Consider the following 23,360-nt stretch of genomic DNA (forward strand, 5'->3'; position numbering starts at 1 on the left):
TACTGTATACAAGCTATGTCAACATCTCTGGCAGACACTGTAGGCACCACATAACCATGCACAAGTGATTGTAGGTCCGACATCCTCTGTGAAGTGATCACATGCAAATGCAAACATTATACTTCAGCCATATTCTCACAGGGATTCTGGATGTCTGTGTGCAAATGATTAAAACACAGCCTCTTGTCAAACTACTGGCACATCCATCACTTACATTGAGCAAAGAGGAAGGACTCTTACTCCGTGCAGTAAGCCCACTTAGTCTAACACAAAGTAGTTAATTGCTCCTGCTGATTGTCCTTTGAGAAGGCGAGGAAAGGTAGATAATAGGCACTGACAAGGCCTGAGGAAGGAGGGGTAGCTGAGAATGAATGGAGGATATCATGAATGATGCCCACTGTGCTTCCTGTGATATCAGATTCCTCATCAGCAGAGGTCTTCCCGCCATGTCATCCCTACTTCCTGTCTTCTCCCTTCCTGTTAACAGCACAGTGCCCCATTTGTCCATTCAGAATAAAAAAATACAACTTCAAAAATGTAAATTAAACAAACCTGCAGATACATTTGACTATGAGGGTGTGTGTGTGTGTGTGTCTGTAGGTCCCTGGAGGCAGTGTGAATAATTAACAGGCCCAGTGAGCGAAGCAGGGTACCAGGCTGCGTGTTTTGTTACTGTAGTCTCAGTCAGCATGAGCATACAGCATTAGATAACCCTATCTATCCACCCAGCTTGTGTTCGTGTGTGTGTGTAGTTGGCTACATTAGAAGATTCTACCATTTGATACCTACAAAACCTCTTGCTGCTTGGTAACAATTCCAGGCAGAAAACCTATACATCCCCTATCAAGCTGCAACTGGCAGCATCCACTGCTGCAACAGCAATCTTGTCAGGTCTCAAAAACATGGGCTGTTCGTCGTACTGATAACAACCATTTATCAGTATAAGTAAGTTATGTTGAATATGATAATTGCAGTAAAGTGCATTTTCTTTCACTTTTTATTTACTTTTTTAAATTTAGTGTTTCAAAACTATGGACAATGTATATATAACAAGGCAACTTTGAGAAAAAAGGTTCAATCATCTCTGCAAACAAAATATGCATTTTCTTTTTATTCAGCATTAGTATTTTGTTTACATTGTTCTATTTACAACATAAACACACATGAAAGTAATTTTGAGGTTGTCATTTTCAAATCAAAGTAAAACTAAATTTTAAAAAAGTGGAGACATCCAATATTTAGCATGGAGGAGGAGGAAAAAGTCAAGCGGAGCAAGCTAAGGAACAGCTGAAGACAAACCGAATGGACGTCTTCAAGCTGGTGAAATACAAACATCACAAGAACAAGAAAAATGTCAAAAGAAAAACCACTTTAGGATAAGTACATTGACATAAGAAGAGAAATGGGTGGTCATTTAATTATATAGGCTATAACATTAATACTGAAAAAACAATAAAGAAAGATTTTCATAAACACATGTATCTTCCTCTCCTGACTCTGTTCATAGCTTGTGAAGCACTTACCAGCTCACCCACCATACCCAAGAGCTGAAGTTGTTTTTGACAATGAGGTTGATTATTCAAGTACAAAAGTCTCTGTTCTCGCCGGGGCGGGGTTGTGTAAGTGTAAGACAGTAGCTCACAGAGAAAGGAGGATCACAAAGCTTTTCTCGGTCATCATACAGGATCTGTGAACGCGTTGGTTGGGTTTCAAATCATCAATGACTTTGGGTAAGTGATAGTATTTCAACAGACTATTGTCTGTGCGTGACACTTTATTAAGTGGATGAATAATGGAATGCCAACATGTAAATGCTATTTGCAACTTAGACGTCTGTAGTATGCTGCTGGAACAATACCGGAAAACACAAGATGTGTGGTCTACTGCATTGACACATTGTCCAATGAGTCACATGTTCATCAGATTTTTCCATGTCCGCAAACAACGGCCCTTCTGAAAGGTCAATTAGCAAAATACCAAACGCTGACAAATTCTAAGTTTACCTCAACAGCTTTCCTTGGCTTTAATCTCCCCAACAGAGATTGAATAAAGCACATTTAGCAGGGATCAGTGTCAATTTGACACATTCTAATTAATTTTAGATTATTCATTTGAGAAGTAGTGGGTTTTTTTCTTCGACAGTAAAATACGAGTGAAAATGGAGTGAACAGATATGCATTACTGAGGTTAAGCTCAGACTTACTGACAAAACAAAACATGTAGAAACCTTTACATGGACAGTCAGTATAAGGACAGGACAATCAACACAGTATTATTATTATTATTTTACATGACACTGGGCTAAACCATGTGCTTTGTTTTATCTATACACTCAGACTGATGATGTACAGAGATATAAAACACAGCGATGTAAAAACAAGCACCTGTGTACATCAGTGTTAAACCATACAGCTTAGACATTTTCATTAGAAAAGGTCACATACACAAATAGAATACAATGGAATTACACAAGATCTGACTAGTTTGTACAGCAAACCGAAATGCAACGGAAGACGAGCACTGACTGAGCAGTGTAATTTAAAACTAGCATCTGTAATGTGTTAGGATTTGTCCAACTAATAAAATCAAGGGAACTGTGTAGCACTAAAATGGCAATTGACCGATACATCCTTACTAGTTCATAAATAAATGAGCGACACAGAATTAGGACATGGGACTGATTACAGCTGGCAGGACGAGCTCGAGCACATTTCTGATCTGGCTCTGCACATCCACAGCGTCATCGGCAGCAGTCATAGTTTCATCACTTAACAATACTTTTATCACCCTTTTCACACTGATTAGCCAGACCGATATCGGTGGAGTTGTTCTCCACCACAACAAACTATCATTCATGAGACAATGTGAATGCCGCACAACGGAGTGCAGTCACAAGTTGGCACTACCACGTGAAAAGGGGAAAATTGAAAATAATGTCAAGAGTCTACTAAACTTGAAAACAAAAACCACCATGAATATTGTGGATAATGCAACAGCACAAAGTACAGACCTGTGCGAGCTTACAATGACATTTGCTGTCACTTTTTATTGTTTTTGTTTCACTAATATGAAGAATATATCATATCCAGATGTGAGATTAGAGGGAGTGTACATATACATAATGCTATCACACCACCAAAACATGAAATAAATTAAAAATAAGGTTATAAAGGTCCATCATTACAGTATTTTTGTACAGTAATAAATAGATTTGTCCTCTATTTACAGTTTACCAGACCTGATGAAGCAGAGTTTGCAGTTAAAAACATTCAATTCTAAATATTTAAAGTTATTTTTTTTTTCTTTTTGTGGTGCTGAGGATGAGGGCTTGGCGCTCAGGTTTTCCCCTCTTCATCATCCTTCTAATGGTAAAGAAGGCAGAAAGACAAAAGAGAACATGCAACAGAGAAGATGCACATGCAGAAACAATTTCCTCCAATGTGTCTTTCCTGTGGTTCATCCTCAATGACTTTCCAATTTGGTGTTGTATTGCTCTAGCTGCTGATGTTAAAGAGTTTTCGTTAAATTTGCCCAAGTGCACACATACACACATACACACACACGCACACACACACACACACACACACACACACACACACACACAGAGACACAAAGGTTTTGAGTACCTATTGCCTTGCTCTGTCCCCATTGTGTAACTGTCTGCAGACTCTGGTTCTCTCTGAGTAGCAGTTGCCTCTCGACGCAGACCTAAGAACAGCTTTCTCTAAAAGCTTTTATAAAACCACTAAACCAGACCTAGAGCTGAGTCCTTGCGGCAACTTCTTCCTCATCCTCCTTGGCCTTTCGAAACATTAATTTACCTTCTTCTCACTTTTCAAGGAGCCATTGCGTTTGTGTTGCCCATTGACCATGCTCTCACTATGGCAATGTCCATTGGCCATGTTAGCATCTTCCCTGGAGTTACCACCTCTTCTACTCCGGTCCCCAACCTTCCCAGTCAGCCTTCGTACCAACCAGTTCAAGGCCAGGCCAGTCAGTGCAATGGCAGCCCCTACGGTGACAATCACATCCAGCAGGAAATACTGGAAGGGGGATACCTCATAGACGGCAGAGCGTAGGTGATTGGCACCGTGGTGACGGAGGAGGTAGTTGATCCAGTAAACGGCCCTAGTCACAGGATGGCCTGGCTGGTCTTTGTGAATATTGGAGAGAAGACGTGCTTGGTGGCGGTACCTGAGAGGCACAAATAGGCGTTGGAAACTAGGGTATAAGGAGTTTTTACTTTTTATCCCTTTAGCATGCTACAGGGTAAAAACACACAAAAGAATAACCATAAAAATAGGAAACCCACAGAAAGTGAGTACTGTATGTGGCCAAAGTCCCAGAATTGTGATGCCATATATGGTCACCAGATGGCACTGATAACCAATAACGCAAGTCTAAACCACTTCTGTAAGTGACTGTGCATGTAAGTCTAACCTGTTGTCATTAATGACGCTGGTCAGGGCTGTGTAGAGATCCTCCTCAGTCATGTATTTCCAGTGTAGCATGATACCCATACCTTTAGCTGCCACACGAGTCATGGTGTCATAGTGGTCTCCAAACAGGGGCACGCCTACCACCGGCACCCCGTGATACATGGCCTCATAGATGCTGTTCAGACCGCCATGACTCAGAAAAGCCCTTGTATTGGCATGGCCTAGATGAGAATGGGGGACATTATTTTGTGTGTTAGGTTCATTAGACATTTTAGACATATCACTTATATTGTTGTGTTGTTTCTTCTCTACATTATTTACAGTTTGTACACAAGATCCCACAATCTGGGTGCAATCTCTCAGTGGTGCTGCCCAATTCATGAAGTGCAGTGACAGTGAGTGTACAGTAGGAGAAAGAATGAAGATTAAAGCATCATTTAAAAATGCTTGTCAGTTCAGTGAAGGAAGGAATTTGAGTGTAAATTACTTTCTCCATGCCTACTGTAATTGTTTACAAAAGGTGTAGTTTCAGTATTTGCAGTCTTAGCTAACCATGGCTTGCACAATTACCATCCAAACAACACTGTCGTTAATAAGTGCATAATTATGGAGTATCCCCACAGAAAACCGACCGTCTCACGCACTAGGCTACTATGTAGCTTATACTGTAAAAACACTAAGGAATACATAAGTATGTCTCATATACCTTGATATGGCAGTGCAAAAAAATCAGATAGTTAAAAAGCTGTTTTTGAGCAAAGAATTTTTAATGCAAGTGCTGTAAAATGTCTTTCAGTTGATATGATGCACTGTAATATATTTCACTTTCTGTAAGTCAAACTGACTGTTTAATAAAGAAATATAAAGTAAAATCATACTGTAGAGCTTATATAAATATCACATGGCAAAAGGCACAACAAAGCAACAGTAATGGTAAAAATGTATAATGAAAATAAATATAAATAAGTATAAACTATTTTACTGCCGTTTAGTTAGCTCAAGATCTCCCTCAAGAGCTCAAGAATTAAATAAAGATTCAGTTGGAGCCTGGACTTTCTAGGGCGAGCATCTAGCAGTCATCACTAGCACTTTAAGATACGTAAATGGGTTCAGTCTTGGGTGAAATACACCTTGTGGTGTCTTCTTACTGTAGGCTACTTACCTAATAAGTCATTTTGAGGCATCCAATCAACAAGCTTGGTGTTGTTACCAAGGTTCCTGGGTTGAGTTCCAGAGAATCTAAGAAATGGGGGGTGATAAAATCAAGTAATGAATGTTACATACAATGCTGGCATAGTCAATCTCACCTTTGAGCACATTATGTTGTCATTATAGTTTCTGAATAATTGGAATGTCCAATCACTTTACATATTTAAGCTAGTGCTGTAGCTAGTAATCAAACAGCATTTTTAAAAATGAATTTCTCCACTGAATAATTGCGTCCATTTTCTATCATACTCTATATAGTGCATAATTCACAGCCAAACTTCAAAAATATTTTACTGAGTTATTTGTTTGTTATACATTTTTTAATGGTTTACTCTCTTATTGTAAATCAACCATTACTGGCACTGTTTCATAGCAGGTGAAATTAAACAGATTTCTTAATCTCCATTGCTTCCCAGACTTCCTCACAGTCACAAGTTTCCAGGAAGATACTTTTAAGAAGGTTCTTTCCCAAAATGTCAAACTTTTGCTTTATTTGGCTCTTCTGTTAGGTTTTTACTGTTAGGTTAAGCCATACTCCCTTTTAAGAGTGAAGTATTGTTACTGCAGCATTACAGGTACTGTACTGCTGGGTACCCTTTTATACTTTAGTCATCTCAATTTTCATGCATGTGGACAGTTCAAAGGGGAAAAATAAAAGAGGCCCACATTTAAGTGGGTAGAATCTGAAGACCTACAATTAAGAGTTGTTGATTTGCATGTACAGTAGCTGGAAAGGATTAGGAGTAATCTTACAGTCTTTAGATATCCATCAGATATTCATCAATGAAGACAATTGCTACTGTGACTACACTCCACAGAAGTGAGTCCAAGTCCAAAAGCACAAAGCTTAATGTTCATTGTTCAAAAGATTTGTTTGCCAAAGACCACTTTGACATTCTATAACACAAGTTTATCAATGCATCTTACTGTTAATTAAAATGTCGGGATGGCTAAAGCTCAGAAGAAGCTGGGTGATGCCACAGGACAATGACCATAAACATCAAAGTAAATCTACTACAGAATGGCTTTGGATAGAAAATCCACCTTTTGGAGTGGACATCAACGCAACCTCAATAGAAGTGCTTTGGAATCAGAGAGCCATTCATACGTGAGGTCCTGATCTGCCTGAGGTGAAGAAGTTCTAGATTGTTCCTACTAGGAATGGCTCAAAATTCCTGATGATTCATACTGTAGGTAGAGAAAGTGCTTGCTTGAGGCTATTGCTTCCAGAGGTGGTTCGACCAGTTATTGAAACAACGTTGCAAATACTTTTCCACAATTACTGTGTGTGTTCAATAAAGACCAAAACTGCAATTTTATTAGATTAGAAATATCGTGTTTGTGACTTTGGTGAGGATCAGAAACTGAATAGAGAAGAACAAGAACGACCTTTATTGTCAGATTGCACATAGCTAGCGTGTCTCGCTCAGGGACACACAACTTCTGCATCCCGTCCTGCTGCTCTACCCACTGAGCTACCAGGTCGCCTTATAGAAAACCATACAAGACAAAACCAAAACGCAAGAAGGACCTTACTTGTACACATTTGGTTTTAAACCTTTGTCTACTACTGATCATAGTGAATGTGAGCAAAAGTGTACGGTATTGTGTGTATGATTATCTATGTTTGTGTCCAGAAGCATCTGTGCATGTCCAGAAGCATTTATCAACAAATGCAGAATATGATAAATAAGAATGCTACGTTTCGAAGGCCTAACTGTCCATTTCCGAGTCTTCCCTTCCCTCAACCGCAAGCTCTTTTATCTCACTTCTCTCCTCAACAAAGCACCAATTCATTGTGCTGCCAGTCAAAGCCTACATTCATGCAGCCAATTATCAAAGACACAATTCATTCCACTTGGTCCCTGTTACACTCATCGGTGCTCTTCATTTTCCATCCACTTTGCGAGAGCAACTGAATACCACTTTACCATTCAATGATAGCTCCTGCCTTGCTGCAAGATAACAGTCTCACTTAATCTGTAAACATAGCAGGGTTATTATGAAAAGGAAATGAAAACTAAGATTAAAAAGAAAAGCTTTAAAACATTTTCGCAAACTAACTAAATTTACCTGGTTAAAAAACAAAAACAAAACTATGAATGGCTGGTAAAATAAATAAATAAATAAAATAATGAAAAGCGAAAACTTATTTTCGTTATTGTTTTGTATATTGGTCCATTGAAGATGGCTGGCTGTCTGTCCTTATGACTGCCGGGTGTACTTTGTAGCTCTTATATGAGCTTTTAAAGATGGCAACATAGTGCTTCAGGATCTAAACCCAGGTCAGGATGTTAGTAAGAAAATGTGGACCTATTTCAAAATCAGTGGTGAAAACAAAATCTAGTTGAAGCACATATTCAAATTTCCCAAAATTCAAAACGGTTCGATACAAGGAGGCCAAAGTCTGCTTTAACAGTCTGTCCAGTATGATTTAGCTTCAAATTTATATTCCATATGATTCTAATGTTTACATGCTGCAATATGAAACAGCAAGAGAAGGTCGGGAAGAGATATCTGTAAATGTGTTTGTGCGCGTGCACCTCCCACCCCCTCCACTTTAACAACTTGCACATACTTAACAATTTGGTGGTTTAGCTGTTTGCTGCCACAACTGAAAAGAATTTAGAAGCAGGTTATTGGAGTTATAATGCTTAGGTGCAATATTTGTATATGGATTTATATTTTATTTATATATTTCATATTGGACACTTATTAAACAGTCTGATTACACTAACACTGCACTTGTGTGTGTGTATTGCTGCTGGTCTGGCATGTTATCAAAATCAAGAGTTGACATCATTGTTTCCCCTGGAGGAACAGAAACGCTTGCTCTGGTCCTTCAGGTAATATGCAATGAAAAACAGAAAAACTTGTTTGCTGGTAATGGATTAAATAGATAGGCCAGGTTTATACCCATCTGCAGGATTAAGCAGATACTGTGACATGGCTAGTTTGACTTTCTAAGTAGAGATCTTTATGATGAGGTGAGCCCAGATCAAACTACAGTGATAATAGAGCTAATATACATCACGTTAATGCAAAATATTATGAACATTCCTGCTGACAATGCTCTTGTATATGTAAAGGAGTTATTCACATTACAGAAATGAATGTACTGTAGTAAAACGTGTAGAATTCCACAAGTTTTACTTTATTTACTTTATAAATGTTCACCTATTTAAAACAAGATTACAAACAAATGTATAAATAAAGTCATGTTAATAATGATGTAAAGTATTTGGCATTGTGTTTATTAATGCTTGTGTACATGTGACCTTTGCCTTGCCGAATTGCGGGACCTTAACCAGGAAAGCAGGGAAAAAGCCATGCAGCAGGGAGTCAGGAAGAAAAAAAAAATGCAAATAAAAAAGGAGGGAAAAAAATAAAAAATATGAAGTATAACCTGTTGAAATTATACAGGCACATTTTTGCCTATTTGTTATGTATCTTATGTTGTGTATCTATAAGTTATTTAAAAACACAGTATTGCCAAAGGTGGGTAAACTAGATCTGCTCTTCTATTATTCATTTTGATGAAGGTATGTGTAAGGCATACATCTATCAATCCATTAACTACATGCGCTCATTGTGTTCAGGGTCGGGGGGGCTGGAGCCTATCCCAGCTGTATTTGGCAAGAGGCATTGTACACCCTGGACAGGTCTTCATTCTATCCCAGGGCCAACCATTCAGACTCACATTCACACTTACAAGTAATTCAGAATCACCAAATAACCTTGCAAGCATGTGTTTGGACTGTGGGAAGAAACTGAAGGACACCAAAGCAAGAGACCATACAAACTCCACACAGAAAGGCCAGAAAGGATGCAAACAGAGGCCCTTTATGTGTGAGGTACAGTAGCAGTTTTAACCACTCCACCACTGTACACGCTGTAGAGCTCACCAAAACTTTTTTTTTTAAGAAAGGCAAAGGAGAAAAAGTTTGATTTTTAAATGACAAAGAATTCAAAATGAATACCAAAACGGAAGGCTAATGTGGACAGTGCAAGTACACTATTAAAATAAAGCTATATAGAAAATTAAATCTGCCTCTGCCAATCATATGTTAAAACAGACTCCTCACAATATGAGACACACAAGCTTTAAAAGAATTTATTGCTACACTTCACTCCAAATTTAAAACTCACATTATTTACGGATTGCAGTGAAAATGCAATAGAGAGAAAATTAGAGTGTCATTCTGTCACTAACGCATTACTTAAACAAATAAAATACGTCAAATATTGTTGGTGCTTGTTTATAATGTGGCCTAAATTACATCACTGTTCTGCCAGTATGAAATCAATGTACTGTAGATTTTAACTTATTGAAGTTGAATTGTTGAATCTTCCTGAGCAGTATATTATTTTTCATACCATACTACCACACCAAGTTTTCTCCTCAACTGAAATCACTAATAATGACAAGAAAAACAAACAAAATAGAATTTTCTTCATAAAAATGGAAAAAAAATATATTAAAAAATCCCAAAATATCTAAATAAAAAACAATATGAAAAAAAAACAATGTATTACACATTACAACACGCGCTGCATGACAAGGCAAATCTAACACAGCCTAACACTCAGCCTCTCAGTTGAGAAAATTCTTGGAGTTTTCAAATGATTCCATTATTCTGTTTAATGTAAATCAACAAACACATTCATTACCTGTGTCATCTTTGTCTTCTTTACAGTAGATTCTATACTTTATTTCTTCATCTGCCTAATGATTCACATGTACTTGATACTATTCTCGACTAATCGATTACATTTAGCTCAAGAATTCTTAAATTCTGTCTCCTACTCTCTCATCTCATTTCATCACATGTAACAAGGTTTCTTTTAAGGGTCAGCATGGTTTGTCTATTAATGACCAACTTGGAACTTTATCCTTTTACTTATTGCTGTTGGGTTCGTAATGTGTGGAGACTTTAAACATAATGTTACTTAAGTTGTGCCCTACTACTACTGCACCCGTTTATAGTCTATTATGTATCTCTAAGTGGTGAAAAGCACATGTTTGCATGACACAAATACTCCCAGAGGGAAACACAATGGCACAGTGTTAAATCATTAACGGAAAATGGTAACAAGTTGCTAAAAAAATAAAAACGGTGAAAACCACAATCATGTAATGTAGAAATTATATGAAAAACAATTTTAAAACTCCAGTTATTCTGGCACAGATAATACTGATGAAACACATTTGTCACCTGTGACTACATTGTAAATTACCTCGTGTGCTTGTACGAGGGAAGACTTTATGTACCAGCTCTCAACCTCTGCACACAGGGACATGTTCAAACATTAACCCAGCTACACCACATACCATATAGAAAAATCTATTTCTTGTTCCTACAATCAACATCAGTAAGTCAGTACATGGAAATACCTCAATATATTGATCAACATAACCAAAACGTCATATGTATGTCTGTTTGTTCCAACTATTTATTCTCTTTTCATTAATGGGATCAAAATTACACAAAAACAATGTGTATGAATGAAGCCAACATCTCACAATTTTTTTTAAAATATAGTGAGATAGTGAATTTAGTAGCAGAGACAAATTGTCAGAGCTCTCTGGTGAAAAAACTATAAATATGTCTAAGTTGTTATCAGCTGAAAAATACATTGGCCGGATGCTAAGGCTCAACAAATTATGTCACCACTGTTTCAACCCCAACTGGTTTTCTTGCCTTGAAAGTATTTTCCTTGAAGAAGACCAGTTTTGTGAAAAGCATAGGTGAAATATATTGTGAAACTTTAGAGTTTGACTATCTGCTTTTCATTTATGTGGGACATGATAATGCCTTTGGTGCACATTCACTCGAGCTGTCTATTTGACATTCATTTTGATGTTTCTAATTTACCTCAAACCAAGCAATGATATAATAGTTTTACATTTTAAAATATGTTTTCACTGTGATAATTTGGTTCAGTGTCAACTTACATTTAGTTTTAGTTAGTTCCACCAGTGGCTATAATGGTTTCAGTTTGAAAATATATGAATGATCATTTGTAACCACATACTTCAAACAACAATATGATGGGTTTTCAACATTAACCCTGTATGGTTACCAACAAATATTATCCTAAGTTGCATGGCTAGTTTTTATTTTAGCAGAAGACACTAAGCCTGAAACCAAGTATGTCCCGTGGTTCTGTGTAGTATTTACATGAAGTACATCTGGTATATCAACCTAATTTTTTGTAATCAGTCAAAATAAATAAACAAAATAAATGAAAAAAAAAAAACATTTGTCTTTAATTTGACTTTTCATATTAAATATTCAACTACAGTGAATTGTTTGAAAAATGAAACAATTAATTATTGATGGCCCTCCCTAGTTTCCATCCACTTAAAAAAAAAAAATCATCATTACTCATTGTTTGATTAACTTGTTGACCTCAGATAATACCCTGAAGTAAAAGTGTGGTGGGAATGTGGACTTTGGTCAGTTATGTTGTCTTTATTTCATCATCTCTCAAAAAACAGCCTTAAGTGGTTGTTAGATATTGCTTTTTAAATAAACATTGATATTTAGAAGTCAGGCATCTCAACCAGCCCCCACCCCACCCCACCCCACCCCCTCTCCCCCCTCCCCTCAGCACTGAGTGAAGGAAAGTTTGTAACTTGAAGCCCACCACCAATGAAATTCCTGTTCACATCTTTTACACTGACAGCTGTGTGTGAGTAAAACTGAAAGATAAATTACCTCCAGACAACACGCTGAGGCAGCCTGGCGAGGGCTCCTGCTAATTTGTGGGCAATGTCATGGGACAGGTACTTGACCCCAGCTCCAAACGACACAACCACGAAGCCATGCTCCGCTGTGTCATTCACCCATGCCTCAAAATCCTGTAGGAACATGAGAAAAAGTAAACTAGAGCTTAAAAACATTGTGTAGTAGCCTATTGCAGGAATTCAAATGAGGCATGATATTTAAGTCTGATTTAACACCTAAACTTCATCTTTGATTCTTTTAATATATTAAATAAAAATACTCAACACTAAAACTCTTCACATTAACTAAACATTGTTTTTACTGTGTTTATCACTTCCTGAGTAGATGATTCATGTTTATGGCAGTTTTTTAAGTGAAGTTTAAATCCCACTCCTGTCCTGGTTGATGTATGGGTTTGGAGAGGTGGGGTCATAGCCACTGAACTTTGGCAAATAGCTTTACCAATGAGTATATAGCACACTAAAAACATTGATTGAGAAATGCCAATAAACTCAGAAAACTACCTATACATATTTATGACTACTATTTTTTTTTTTTTAAATTCAGGATTCAGACATTTTAACGCTTTGATATACAATTCAAATTAGCAATAATGAGATAGTCAAAATCAATCCTAGGCTTCCTGTCCCTGCTCTACAATGATGCTCCAATGTCACTTTTATGTCACTCTGCCACACTCTGCACAGACCTTCAGAAAGAGAATTGTCACTATCAAAATTCAACAAATGAGAATGGATTTAGGCATCAGCATTTACATTGTCCAACTGGTTAGAAGAGCGAGCCTCGATCTTAAATGCAAATATCTCTGCACTGTTGCCAGTGCTGTTCAATGTATCCGACTTTCACATATCACAATTTGATATGTTTCAAAAACATATTTCTACAAAAAATGAATGCTTCAACGCATAAAAATGAGCTGAGCCTGGATTTTAAACTTTTACCCAGTTACCTACCTATTGTAGATTCCCAGATAACCTTATTTTCGCTCTAGCATTTCCTGCATTTGACACAATGTGATCCTTTCACATTTGAAAAACACTGAAGTGTATTTGTTTTGCCAGAATGTGTTCTTCATTTATCCTAACATTAATATTTATGTTTGAAGAAATCCTGCCTACTGCAATTTGCTTTGTTATTTTCCCAGGAGATTGGCAAGAAAAGTTCTATTTGGACAAACGGAAAACTATGTATGCATCATTTTAAGGCAATAATAAAAACTACTATGTCTACTATGGGTTGGGGCAGATGGGTTAAGAAGATATATGTATTGGTTTTGTGGGGAAACTTGTTTAAAACTCACATCTACCTTTATTAACGATCATTTTGACTCCACAAACATCAGCCAGCCATTAGATCTGTAACTGAATACTTCATGCACTGACAATAAATAATGTTCAACACATTTACGGGTCCACCCAACATTTTCATAATCACAACATCTAACGGGTCAGTTCACCTAGACAAAGAGAAACACTAATCCCTTTTGTATCCTTGGTGATACAGTGTCTAGCCAGGTAGACAATTTCTAGCCAAGTAGAAAGTTTGTTTGAAGTGCCAAGTTTTGAGATTTTTAAGAATGTTTTTTTGTCACTGCAATACAATGCAGGTAAAAGGAATTTATTTTGTGATGTGTTGAAAAAAAAACTGACTGCATTATGTTGGTCTACACACAAAGTCCTACTTTGAAATATGAACAGACCTTATGACCCTCCTTTTTTTCTAAAACAAATATTCCCAGTTGACCATGAGCATTCACCAATTTAATATTAAAGATACAGTATTTAACATTTCTGAATCTTCTTTTAATTAGACATATGATCTAAAACTTAACACAATGTTGAGAGGTACTGTCTGGGATCCAGACTTATCAAAAACAATGCCAGCAGTGCAGAAATATTTGCTTCTTAAAAACGACGCACCCTTCTAACAAGTCAGAGAATTTCAGTTGCAATTCATTAGTATGTTTTGTAGAATTTATTCTTCTAAGTGATGTCCTAATGTCAGCCATCTGAAGCACTACGCAGAGCGTATCAAAGCATAGCAGGTCATAGCAGAGTAGGGACAGGTTGGGCGGAGCAGAGTGGATTGATTTCAAGTCTGGTTGTGCCACCTTAAACTGCATATTGAAACTACAAATCTGAGTACACTTACCTTTGGATGATAAGCATATGCATAAACACATTTAATTTTATTATATGTTAAAGCTCCCATTGTAATTCTAATTGGATTTTAACATGAATAATATTTGCAAATCTAAATCTAATGTGCTAAATAAGATCTGTCACACGATGTTGTAATTGCCTTGTCTGACATCATTTCCTTAACAAAAATGGGTTACATCTTCTGCTATACAATAGCATTTCTCTATAAATGATAAGTAGCTGAGACATGTAGTTAAAATAGGAGAAAAGAGAGATGGCCTGGGAGCTGCACTTCAAAAGTGTCCTCTTCCTCTAGGCTCTTGTTCATAGAAGATGACCTGTTCTAAGCTTTACTGAATGGAGTTATCAACTGTATGGCCGTCCGATTAAAAAATGAATGTACCTTTGGCAGATGATGTTTTTAAACTGTCCTAACAAACAAAAAGGTTTTACAGGCCAGAACAAGGTTGTTTGCATTTGGTTGTGCTTTGTATAGTAAAATTTTCATTTGGGAATGGTAAGTGGGTGGGGACAAAGAGCAGACATGGTGGAGAAAGGGAAGCAGAGGACAAGTGGAGAAAGGGAGGCTAACGGTCCAGCTGCGGCAGCTAAGGCAGGCCCTGGCACGGATCAATCTTAGAGGTACACTGAGCTCTGTGTCTCTGCAGCACAATCCTACTGTCCCTACAACACAGCTTCAGTGACCCCATAAAAAGAGTCTCAGTGCCCCCAGAGCTCCGCCCAGAACAATGGCCTCGTTCTCCATCCACTTCCATTATAACTCCCTCCACACAACAAGGCACAATGCTCCCTATTGGCTGGAGTGGCATTCCAAAATCCCCCACAGCAGATACCGACGGCACTATCGGCATCCAAAGGCTGGACTAACTACCGTCACCACCCGCCTCTGCTCAGCATGACTCCCCTCCCTCTCTCATCTTCCGTAGCCATTCACCCAAACCCATCCTCACCCCAGCATCATCTATATAAAGGCTTGCTTTGTAGCAGGATGTGATAATAAGAGATACCGAGCAATAAGAGAGACAATGAAGCCAAGCAAGCATAGATACAAAAAAAGTACTGAAACTCTACAAGTACTAAAAGACAGGATAGGAAAGACAAAACAATAAGACCTTAATCCAGAGATAGGATGTCAATAAATGTGAGGTATGTACCAATCAACAATTCCAGCCATCAACAATAATTTCCCCTGAATGTGACATAAGAGATAGCCACCATTTTACAAATGTATGCAACCCCCCCCAAAAAGTAGCATGAATAAACTAGTAAAAATAATCAATTTGCATAATGTCATATTCAAACTCTGTTCTTCTGAATTAGCTATTGTATTACTGTACTTTTTTTCCCCAAGTGCACAGAGCACTTGTGTTCCTGCATTCACAATGACTCCTGAAAACTCTATGTGGCACTACAATATGTGAACACTGGTAAACCTAGAGATCAACAAAAATGATCACTTTGAGTGAATAAGTGTTAACTCGGCAAAAACAAGGACGCTGTAATTAAATAGCTTGAAGTATCAGGTATTTAACTTGCTGGACTGGCCAAAAGTAGACAATGTTGTCAGGTTCTTATATCAGTATACAGTTTCTCAATTCATTTTTGAACACAAAGCATGGTGATAACGTGATATAAAATTACATATGCAGTGAAAGAGATTTTATCTATATCAGTCACTTCCACTCTCCAAGGACTTCAACTAGGACACTGAGATTCTCAGAAGTGAAACACTGCTTACTGCCTCTTGTACAGTAGGGGACTCATCCATAAATAAATAAATGTAGTTATCTCATATTCAGTACTGACCTGTGGAAGTGGATTTGGGGGCTGAGTGAGGATGCCTCCTATGTACACCACATGGGGCAGGGTGGGCCTTGGAAACTCCAGAGCCATGTCAGTGCACAGCATCCATAGCTGGCTGCCTTGAACCAAATCAGCCATGGCCACTTGAGGCTTTACTCCATGTTTCTGCATAATCCGGTCATACTTAGGTAGTGCAATATAATGGACTCCAAAACGTTGCGCCAGGTAAACAACAGTGTTTGTCAACCTTTGGACAAGAGACATGCGGTCTGTCAGAAGTGAGTTGAATTCAGGTACATATGATAATGGTGCTGGGGCACCAACCTCGGCCGGGTACCACAGGCCTGTGCTGAAAACAGCATATTGGACACCCAGGATATGAGCGATCACAAAACCGCACATCTCGTTAGGGTCCACAAGCAGCAGGTCAAACTTGGCTTCTTTGAGGCGGGTCATTACCTCAGCATTGCCAACAACAGCATCGCAATTCTGAGAGTAGTGGTCAAGAATGTCAAACAGTTCCAAAAAGGTCAGACGGCCTGAGAAGATGTTGCTGACTTTTGACTGGAGGAAATTGTCAGCCGTGCTACTGTTAAAGATCCCTGGATAGCGCTGTAGTTGGTAGTGTGGAGAGGGTGGCAACTCACGGCCCTCTGAAAGTAGAAAATGGCTCTCATGGCCCTCCTGGTGCAGAGCCGTGGCCAAAGTTTTGAAGATGTAGAGGTGTGATTCAAACATGATAGGTGGTACAACAATCACCTTAGCGGCCCATGATCCACTGGGACTCCAGGTGAGGAGGCCAAGAAGAAGTAGTAGTGACAAGCGTAGTAGCATGACTGAAACAGTAAAGAAAAATGCAATGTTAGCAATGCATGACATCAAAATGGAATGTTGTTAAACAGATATGGAAACATTCTTTTATTGACAAATTGGAGAAATTGCAGTTCGGACATTTAATACTAACAATTATATGGGTGAGTGAGGCCAAATGTTGTGTCATACATCTTAAAATATGTGAACTAAAAAAAACAATAAAAAAAAAAAATCACACATAAGGAAGGTGGCCAATCATAACTACTGAACTTTTGCATAGTTTCATTTCTGGCCATCTCACTCTGTTGTTATTGACACTGTGTGGGTAACATCAATGTCATTGTAAACCTCCAGACACTCACAGACAAAGACCTATTATCATGTCACCATGTCCTAGCCTGTACCCTCTACACCTACACTAACAATACAGTCTCAGTGTAATCTGTCTATAGGTGCCACCCTGAGCATTATGTATTATGTTCTCTTTTCAGCCCCACAGGACACCTTTTGCATCATGTTTCATCATGAGATGGTTACTTGTAATGTGGGTGTCCTAACATTAGAACTTAAAGTGTGTTAAATGGCACGGCCAATGTTGTTGCTGTGAACATCTCCAGAGAGCATACAAACGGGATTATATATTCTCTAACCACAAGAGTTTGGTTGCATGAAGAATCAACGTGGGACCCGTTTTGTTCAGCATCGTCAAACACTCCTCAGCCGAGACTGTTGATGGTAACTATAGTAACCAGTCACTGTCTGCTGAGGACTGTGATATGTCATGACTTAAGTTACTAACAATGGAGTCTGGTTACCCTGCACACAGGGAGGGCTGAGAAATTTATCTGGATTAGAAGAATGAAAGCACACCAAAAGATGAGCTCTCTGGATGAAGAACAAGAGGATGTGACAAACAAAATGACACTAAACTTTAACCATTTAAAGAAAACGTTAATTTTGCATTTGTAAGAAAATTGTAAAACATTGTAGCTAAATAAAATCACTCCATTTTCATTCTGCATCATATTTTCATTACTAGTCGGTCTTATAACACCAACTATATTGTGTCTAGGCAAACATCACGTGCAAAATATAATCTCATTGCAAAGAAAAATAGAAACCAGAAAGTTTGTTTTAACCAATACCCTGATTTATGTCCAGATTTTTTCCATATTGGCATGCCATACATTGACATTATCAACATGAGTTTGTCTGAAACAGGGTTCTATAAAAACTGTCTTTTTTTTGGATTAAGAGCATAACAGAGAAAAACATAATTGCCAATTTTTGTGAAACGAACTACCACTTTGGCTCCACCAGACAAAATGTTGTACATAATTATAATCACCAACCATAACTTGGCCTGCATTTAGTCTTTCTGTTGTGTATATTTAAAATCAACCCGATTGTAACTTCTGGAGAAAGAATCGTCATTTATTTAGAGCTACAGAAGATGGTAGTTATGCATTTATTATCACCCCCTTATACCCCTTAACTTTCACAGCTGGGGTTTATTAGCTCATTGCACTTCTTGGGAACGGGGAAACAACCCATTTGACTTTCCAGTGCCAAGGTACATTCGAAGCTGTTTATAATGGCAACATGGTGTCCCCACATGCCCTTATTTCTTAGAGCTTGGTCAGCATTTGACAGAAATATATGCTGCAAATAAAGGACACCTCTATAGCGTTCTACATATAAAATGGTGAGAAAACACAACTTCTGTGTATTCACACATCTTTTTCCTATTTATACCCATTGACACCCGGTGCTACCTATGGGAGGTGGACAAAGGAAATGCATATATTATGCCTTTTCAAAAGGCCCCTCTATGTCATCAGTATGAGGAATTAGCTCACCCACATTAATTCAATCAATCCATTGTTTTTTCTAATAAAAGCAGACAGAGATTCTTTGTGCTTTCCACCTCTAACAATAAGTTCCCCTTCCTCTCATTTGACTTGTTTGAATGTCACAGCATACATCCGGTACCCTTTACTCTGCCAGTAAAACACAACTATCAACATACAAAAACAGGTCGAACAAGCTGTGCCTTTCTCAGAGCTTTTCTTCGTTGTTATACAAATAAATGAATTAAACAGAGGACTGAGACCAGGTAGCAAGGTTTCCAGTGAAAACAGTGTCCCATTAACAGAGGGTTTCTCAATTCCGGTCTTCAAGGACCCCAGCCCTGCTTGTTTTCCCAACTGTCCTTACCTTCCCACTGATTACCTGGACCAGGTGTGTTCAGTAAATAAGAAGCTAGAGGAAAACATTTTAGATAAGAGAGAACTGGGGAGGAACAAAGTGAACTGGTGTCTATTAGCATCTAATTGACTGAACACACCTGATCCAGGTAATTTGCAGGAGGTAGGGCAGTTATAGATGGAATAAGTGGTAAATGGTCTGCACTTATATAGCGCTTTTCTACCTTATCACTACCCAAAGCACTTTACACTGCTTCTCATTCATGAGGGATGAGGGAGCTGCTATGCAAATGGCTTGTACCCACCAGGAGCAACTCATTTAGGGACTAGTGTTTTGCTCGTCACTTGCTTTGACAAGGGACAGGAAGACTCAGAAAGGTAACCAACAACCCTGGGACTGTTCTATCTCCTGAGCTATAGTGGCCCCAGAGGAAATTAAGAAGGGCAGGGGTCCTTAAGGATTGGAAGTGACTAAATAAAGAATAAAGAAGCATATATGTAGTGGTATATTAAAATAAAGTAAAGGCCTAAATAGAATTCTTTAAAACATCAATGTTATCTCACAGCAAAAGTTCCTATGGTGACATTTATAATGGAATTAACTGGATAAATTTATACATAATCACTGTAGCAATACCACAAAGAAAATTTGGAGGATGAACTTAATCTCAATGGACAACAGGTCAGACGGAAGTTGATATGTGGCAGTAACTTGCAACTGAAAGCTGCTCCAGTCACCTTTAGCCTGATTACTTTTTTTGTTTTGTTTTTTAACAATCAGGTGATCGTTTTGCATTGTTGCAACAGGATTGCCTCAACAGGTGCCCTGATGTAGATAAACTCACGGGGAAGAAGAAGAAAAAAAAAACAGAATCACTGTAATCAAGGTTTGGAGGATAATTCTCTCTAGCCGACATAGTAACCTCCTGCTCTCTGTAATTTAATCATAAGGCATGCAATTTTCATATCACAAGTCCGAACCCTGATAACAACTTCTTGCCTAAAATGTCCTGCCAGTATATAGAGTAACACATAAGGAAGGTGGCCAAGTTTTATAGCAATGATTTCTGTAAGTTGAATATCCTACTCACTTCTGACATGTTGGACCATCCTGTAAATAAAACTAACGCTGTGCACTGACATAACATATGTAACTCAAGGCACCTCAGAAACAGCCTACGTGCACAGAATCGCCCATGGTGACATTTGCGTTAGGCGGAATTCGCAAAGGACGTAGACGCAACATAGCAACCTGGCGACACCTGCGTCTCGGGTTTCGACTGTCGCACCTGAGCTTAAAGTAAAACCGGCCAAATGGCAGCAAAAGAGTCGGCGCCAAGTGTAGTCAGCATTGTGTTATAAAGGTAACAATGAATGATTATTGTTAAACTATAACCCTGGAAAGACAGAAGATTTGTTTGCGATACACCTGTCGTAGCACGCGTCGGCCTTACCTTGTGATCTGAATGGAGCTCAGGCGAAGTGAAGGGGAGACAAACTTGGACTGAATTTTAAGTTACGGGGAAGTAAAACAGCAAAAGAGACGAGGAAGCCTGTAGGTAAAATGGGTCCTGGGGTCTCGAAGACGGCCAGAGAGAACATGAACCTCCACACGGGCGGCGAGAGGGCGGGACAAGTGGCGTTACAAGATGATGTGGAAGGAGTGGCAGAGAAAACTGGCAGAGAGGTTGGTTGAGTTATGCTTAAGAGAGAGAGAGAGGGCGGGGGGAGGAGGGAGTATCGGCCCAGGCAGAACCCTGTTAGCGGTGACTCCATCCGTGTTGATACTGTCAACAGATGGGAGTGGACGATTTGTGCAAAAGGTGAGTCCGGTGTGATAATGGAGACACCTGAGCACCTTTTACTGTCAGGTACATCTTTGTTAGGCTGAAGTTAGAGTTTGAAGGCAGTGACTGTGGGAGAGGCTTCTGGGAGGGAACAGGTGAAGTCTGAAACCATGAAAGATTTAAATGTTGACTGATGGGTTGGTTGTTGAAGGATCTATAATAATGTTTTAAAGCTAGTAGCGCTATGATTTTTTACATTTGTTTATTCTTCCCCCCCTTTCAATTATGGATTTAGTTTACACAATGTAAGAAAGGAGCCCATCACCGTTTCTCAGGGCCCAAGGTGACATCCTCAAATCATTTGGTTTGAGCCATTTATTGATTATCAAAATCACCACAGGTTAATGGTTCAATTGTTCCTAAACCTAATTCGTTATAGATGACCCAGGGTACAAGTCACTTAGAACAACTATTTATCTATTAAATTCAGTTTAACTTTATTTATATAGTGCAAATACACATCATGGTCATCTCAAGGCCCTTTACATAATAATGTCAGGACAATACAGATATGTAGTGGAAACCCAATATATCCCCTTTGAGCAAGCCTTAGGCAACAGTGGAGAGAAACAACTCCCTTTAACGAAAGAAACCACCAGCAGAACCAGGCTCAGGGTGAGCAGTCATCTGCTTTTACCAGTTTGGGTGAGTGGACAGTGCGGAAAGAAAAGAAAACTATCTATCTATCTATCTATCTATCTATCTATCTATCTATCTATCTATCTATCTATCTATCTATCTATCTATCTATCTATCTATCTATCCACTCATCACGTGTGTGTGTATGTGTATGTGTGTGAGTGCACCTCTAAAAGATTGATGGCAGATAAAGTTCCTGATGGTGCTGGGATTCAGCTCTTTGCTAAACCCATATTGCAAAAAATTCTTTGTAATATATCTTTATAGTCAGCAGGATAATTAGCTATCTGCTGCAAACTGTTGTGCTGAGCTACATTATTACACCATCTGCACCATCGCCAGTACTTGTGCCTTTGTGTGTATTTGTGTCATGAGAAAATGGGCCTCTGGACACAGACAGGGCAAGAGCTGCACATCAATTTCTTTTTGGTCATTTTGAGTTTGTTTGTGGTCATTTTACTTTTGTGTCTATTTTGGATCATTTTGCCCCTCTTTTGAATAATTTTGTGTTGTTTTTTATCATTTTGAGGTATTTTATTTTGGTTCTGGTTCTTTTGTATTGTTTTTGTGTGTATTGTGACCTTTTTGTGTCATTTAACAGGTCATTTAACAGATTGCTTTCAAATAATATGAACATAAGGCTCGGACCAACAGACCCCTTTACCCCTCGGGCCACAGTAACGCATGCATGTATGTATGAGATGTATTTTCTAGATGAGCAGAATGACAATACACACTGTATGTGTAGCTCAGTTAATTTCTTACAAAAATATAATGCACATATTAAACATATATAGGTATGAAGCAGAACATGCTGTTGTGCTTTTGTTGTTCACCTGCAGAGTGTAGCGAGGGGGGTGGGGGGGCTTGGTTAACTCCCCACCTGTACACAATAAAGAATGGACTGATGTTTGTCAGGGAGAGAAGAGGTGGGGATAAAGCATTAAGAGGATGAGTACATTGTAACCGTGCTGACGTTGGGACTCACACAAAGACGTAGGTCTGTTTACTTGGTAAACACACATACACACATGAACACACAGTTACTCTAAAGGGAATGCAAAGTAATTCTGGCACGGGTGGGGGTTGGAGAGCAGAGCCATGATGGTAAAGACAAATGGATGTTTCTTCTCTAACAGTGCTCTACTTGTTTATGTAACTGCCCACCACACACACACTCTTCATTTCTTTCAATACATTCACTGCCCTCACCATCCCATTTCCTCAGCTATTCTCTTGTGTTTATTGCCCAGGCCATTGTGCTATTGGTTCCTGGTCCTGATCATCCACTCAGCTCTTCGATTCTTAAAGGACTGTATGTAGTTGCCTTCAATCTCACTCAACCTGCATGTCTTTCCTAATGTACACTATTTACAGTCTCTTCCCACCCCACCTTGCTCTTCCTAAGCTATTCTCTTTCTCCCTGCCCCCTACCTCCCAGATATCAGGTGTGTTACCTGAGCTCTGTATCAATAGTTAAACACCCTGG

At 38.7% G+C, this 23,360-nt stretch overlaps 1 protein-coding gene across 1 annotated transcript; it reads right to left on the bottom strand.

Moving 5' to 3' along the window:
* Positions 1-1,083: 1,083 nt before the first annotated feature.
* On the bottom strand, positions 1,084-21,069 carry ugt8 (UDP glycosyltransferase 8). The gene is made up of 6 exons (XM_067498698.1): positions 20,840-21,069; positions 16,369-17,201; positions 12,371-12,513; positions 5,602-5,678; positions 4,441-4,660; positions 1,084-4,194 (listed from the first exon to the last, which is right to left on the bottom strand). The coding sequence occupies exons 2-6, from the start codon at positions 17,197-17,199 to the stop codon at positions 3,813-3,815; spliced, it is 1,653 nt and encodes a 550-aa protein (XP_067354799.1). The 5' UTR covers positions 17,200-17,201; positions 20,840-21,069; the 3' UTR covers positions 1,084-3,812.
* Positions 21,070-23,360: the final 2,291 nt, after the last annotated feature.

Source organism: Channa argus, chromosome 3, assembly GCF_033026475.1.
Source record: "Channa argus isolate prfri chromosome 3, Channa argus male v1.0, whole genome shotgun sequence".
Classification (NCBI taxonomy): Eukaryota; Metazoa; Chordata; class Actinopteri; order Anabantiformes; family Channidae; genus Channa; species Channa argus.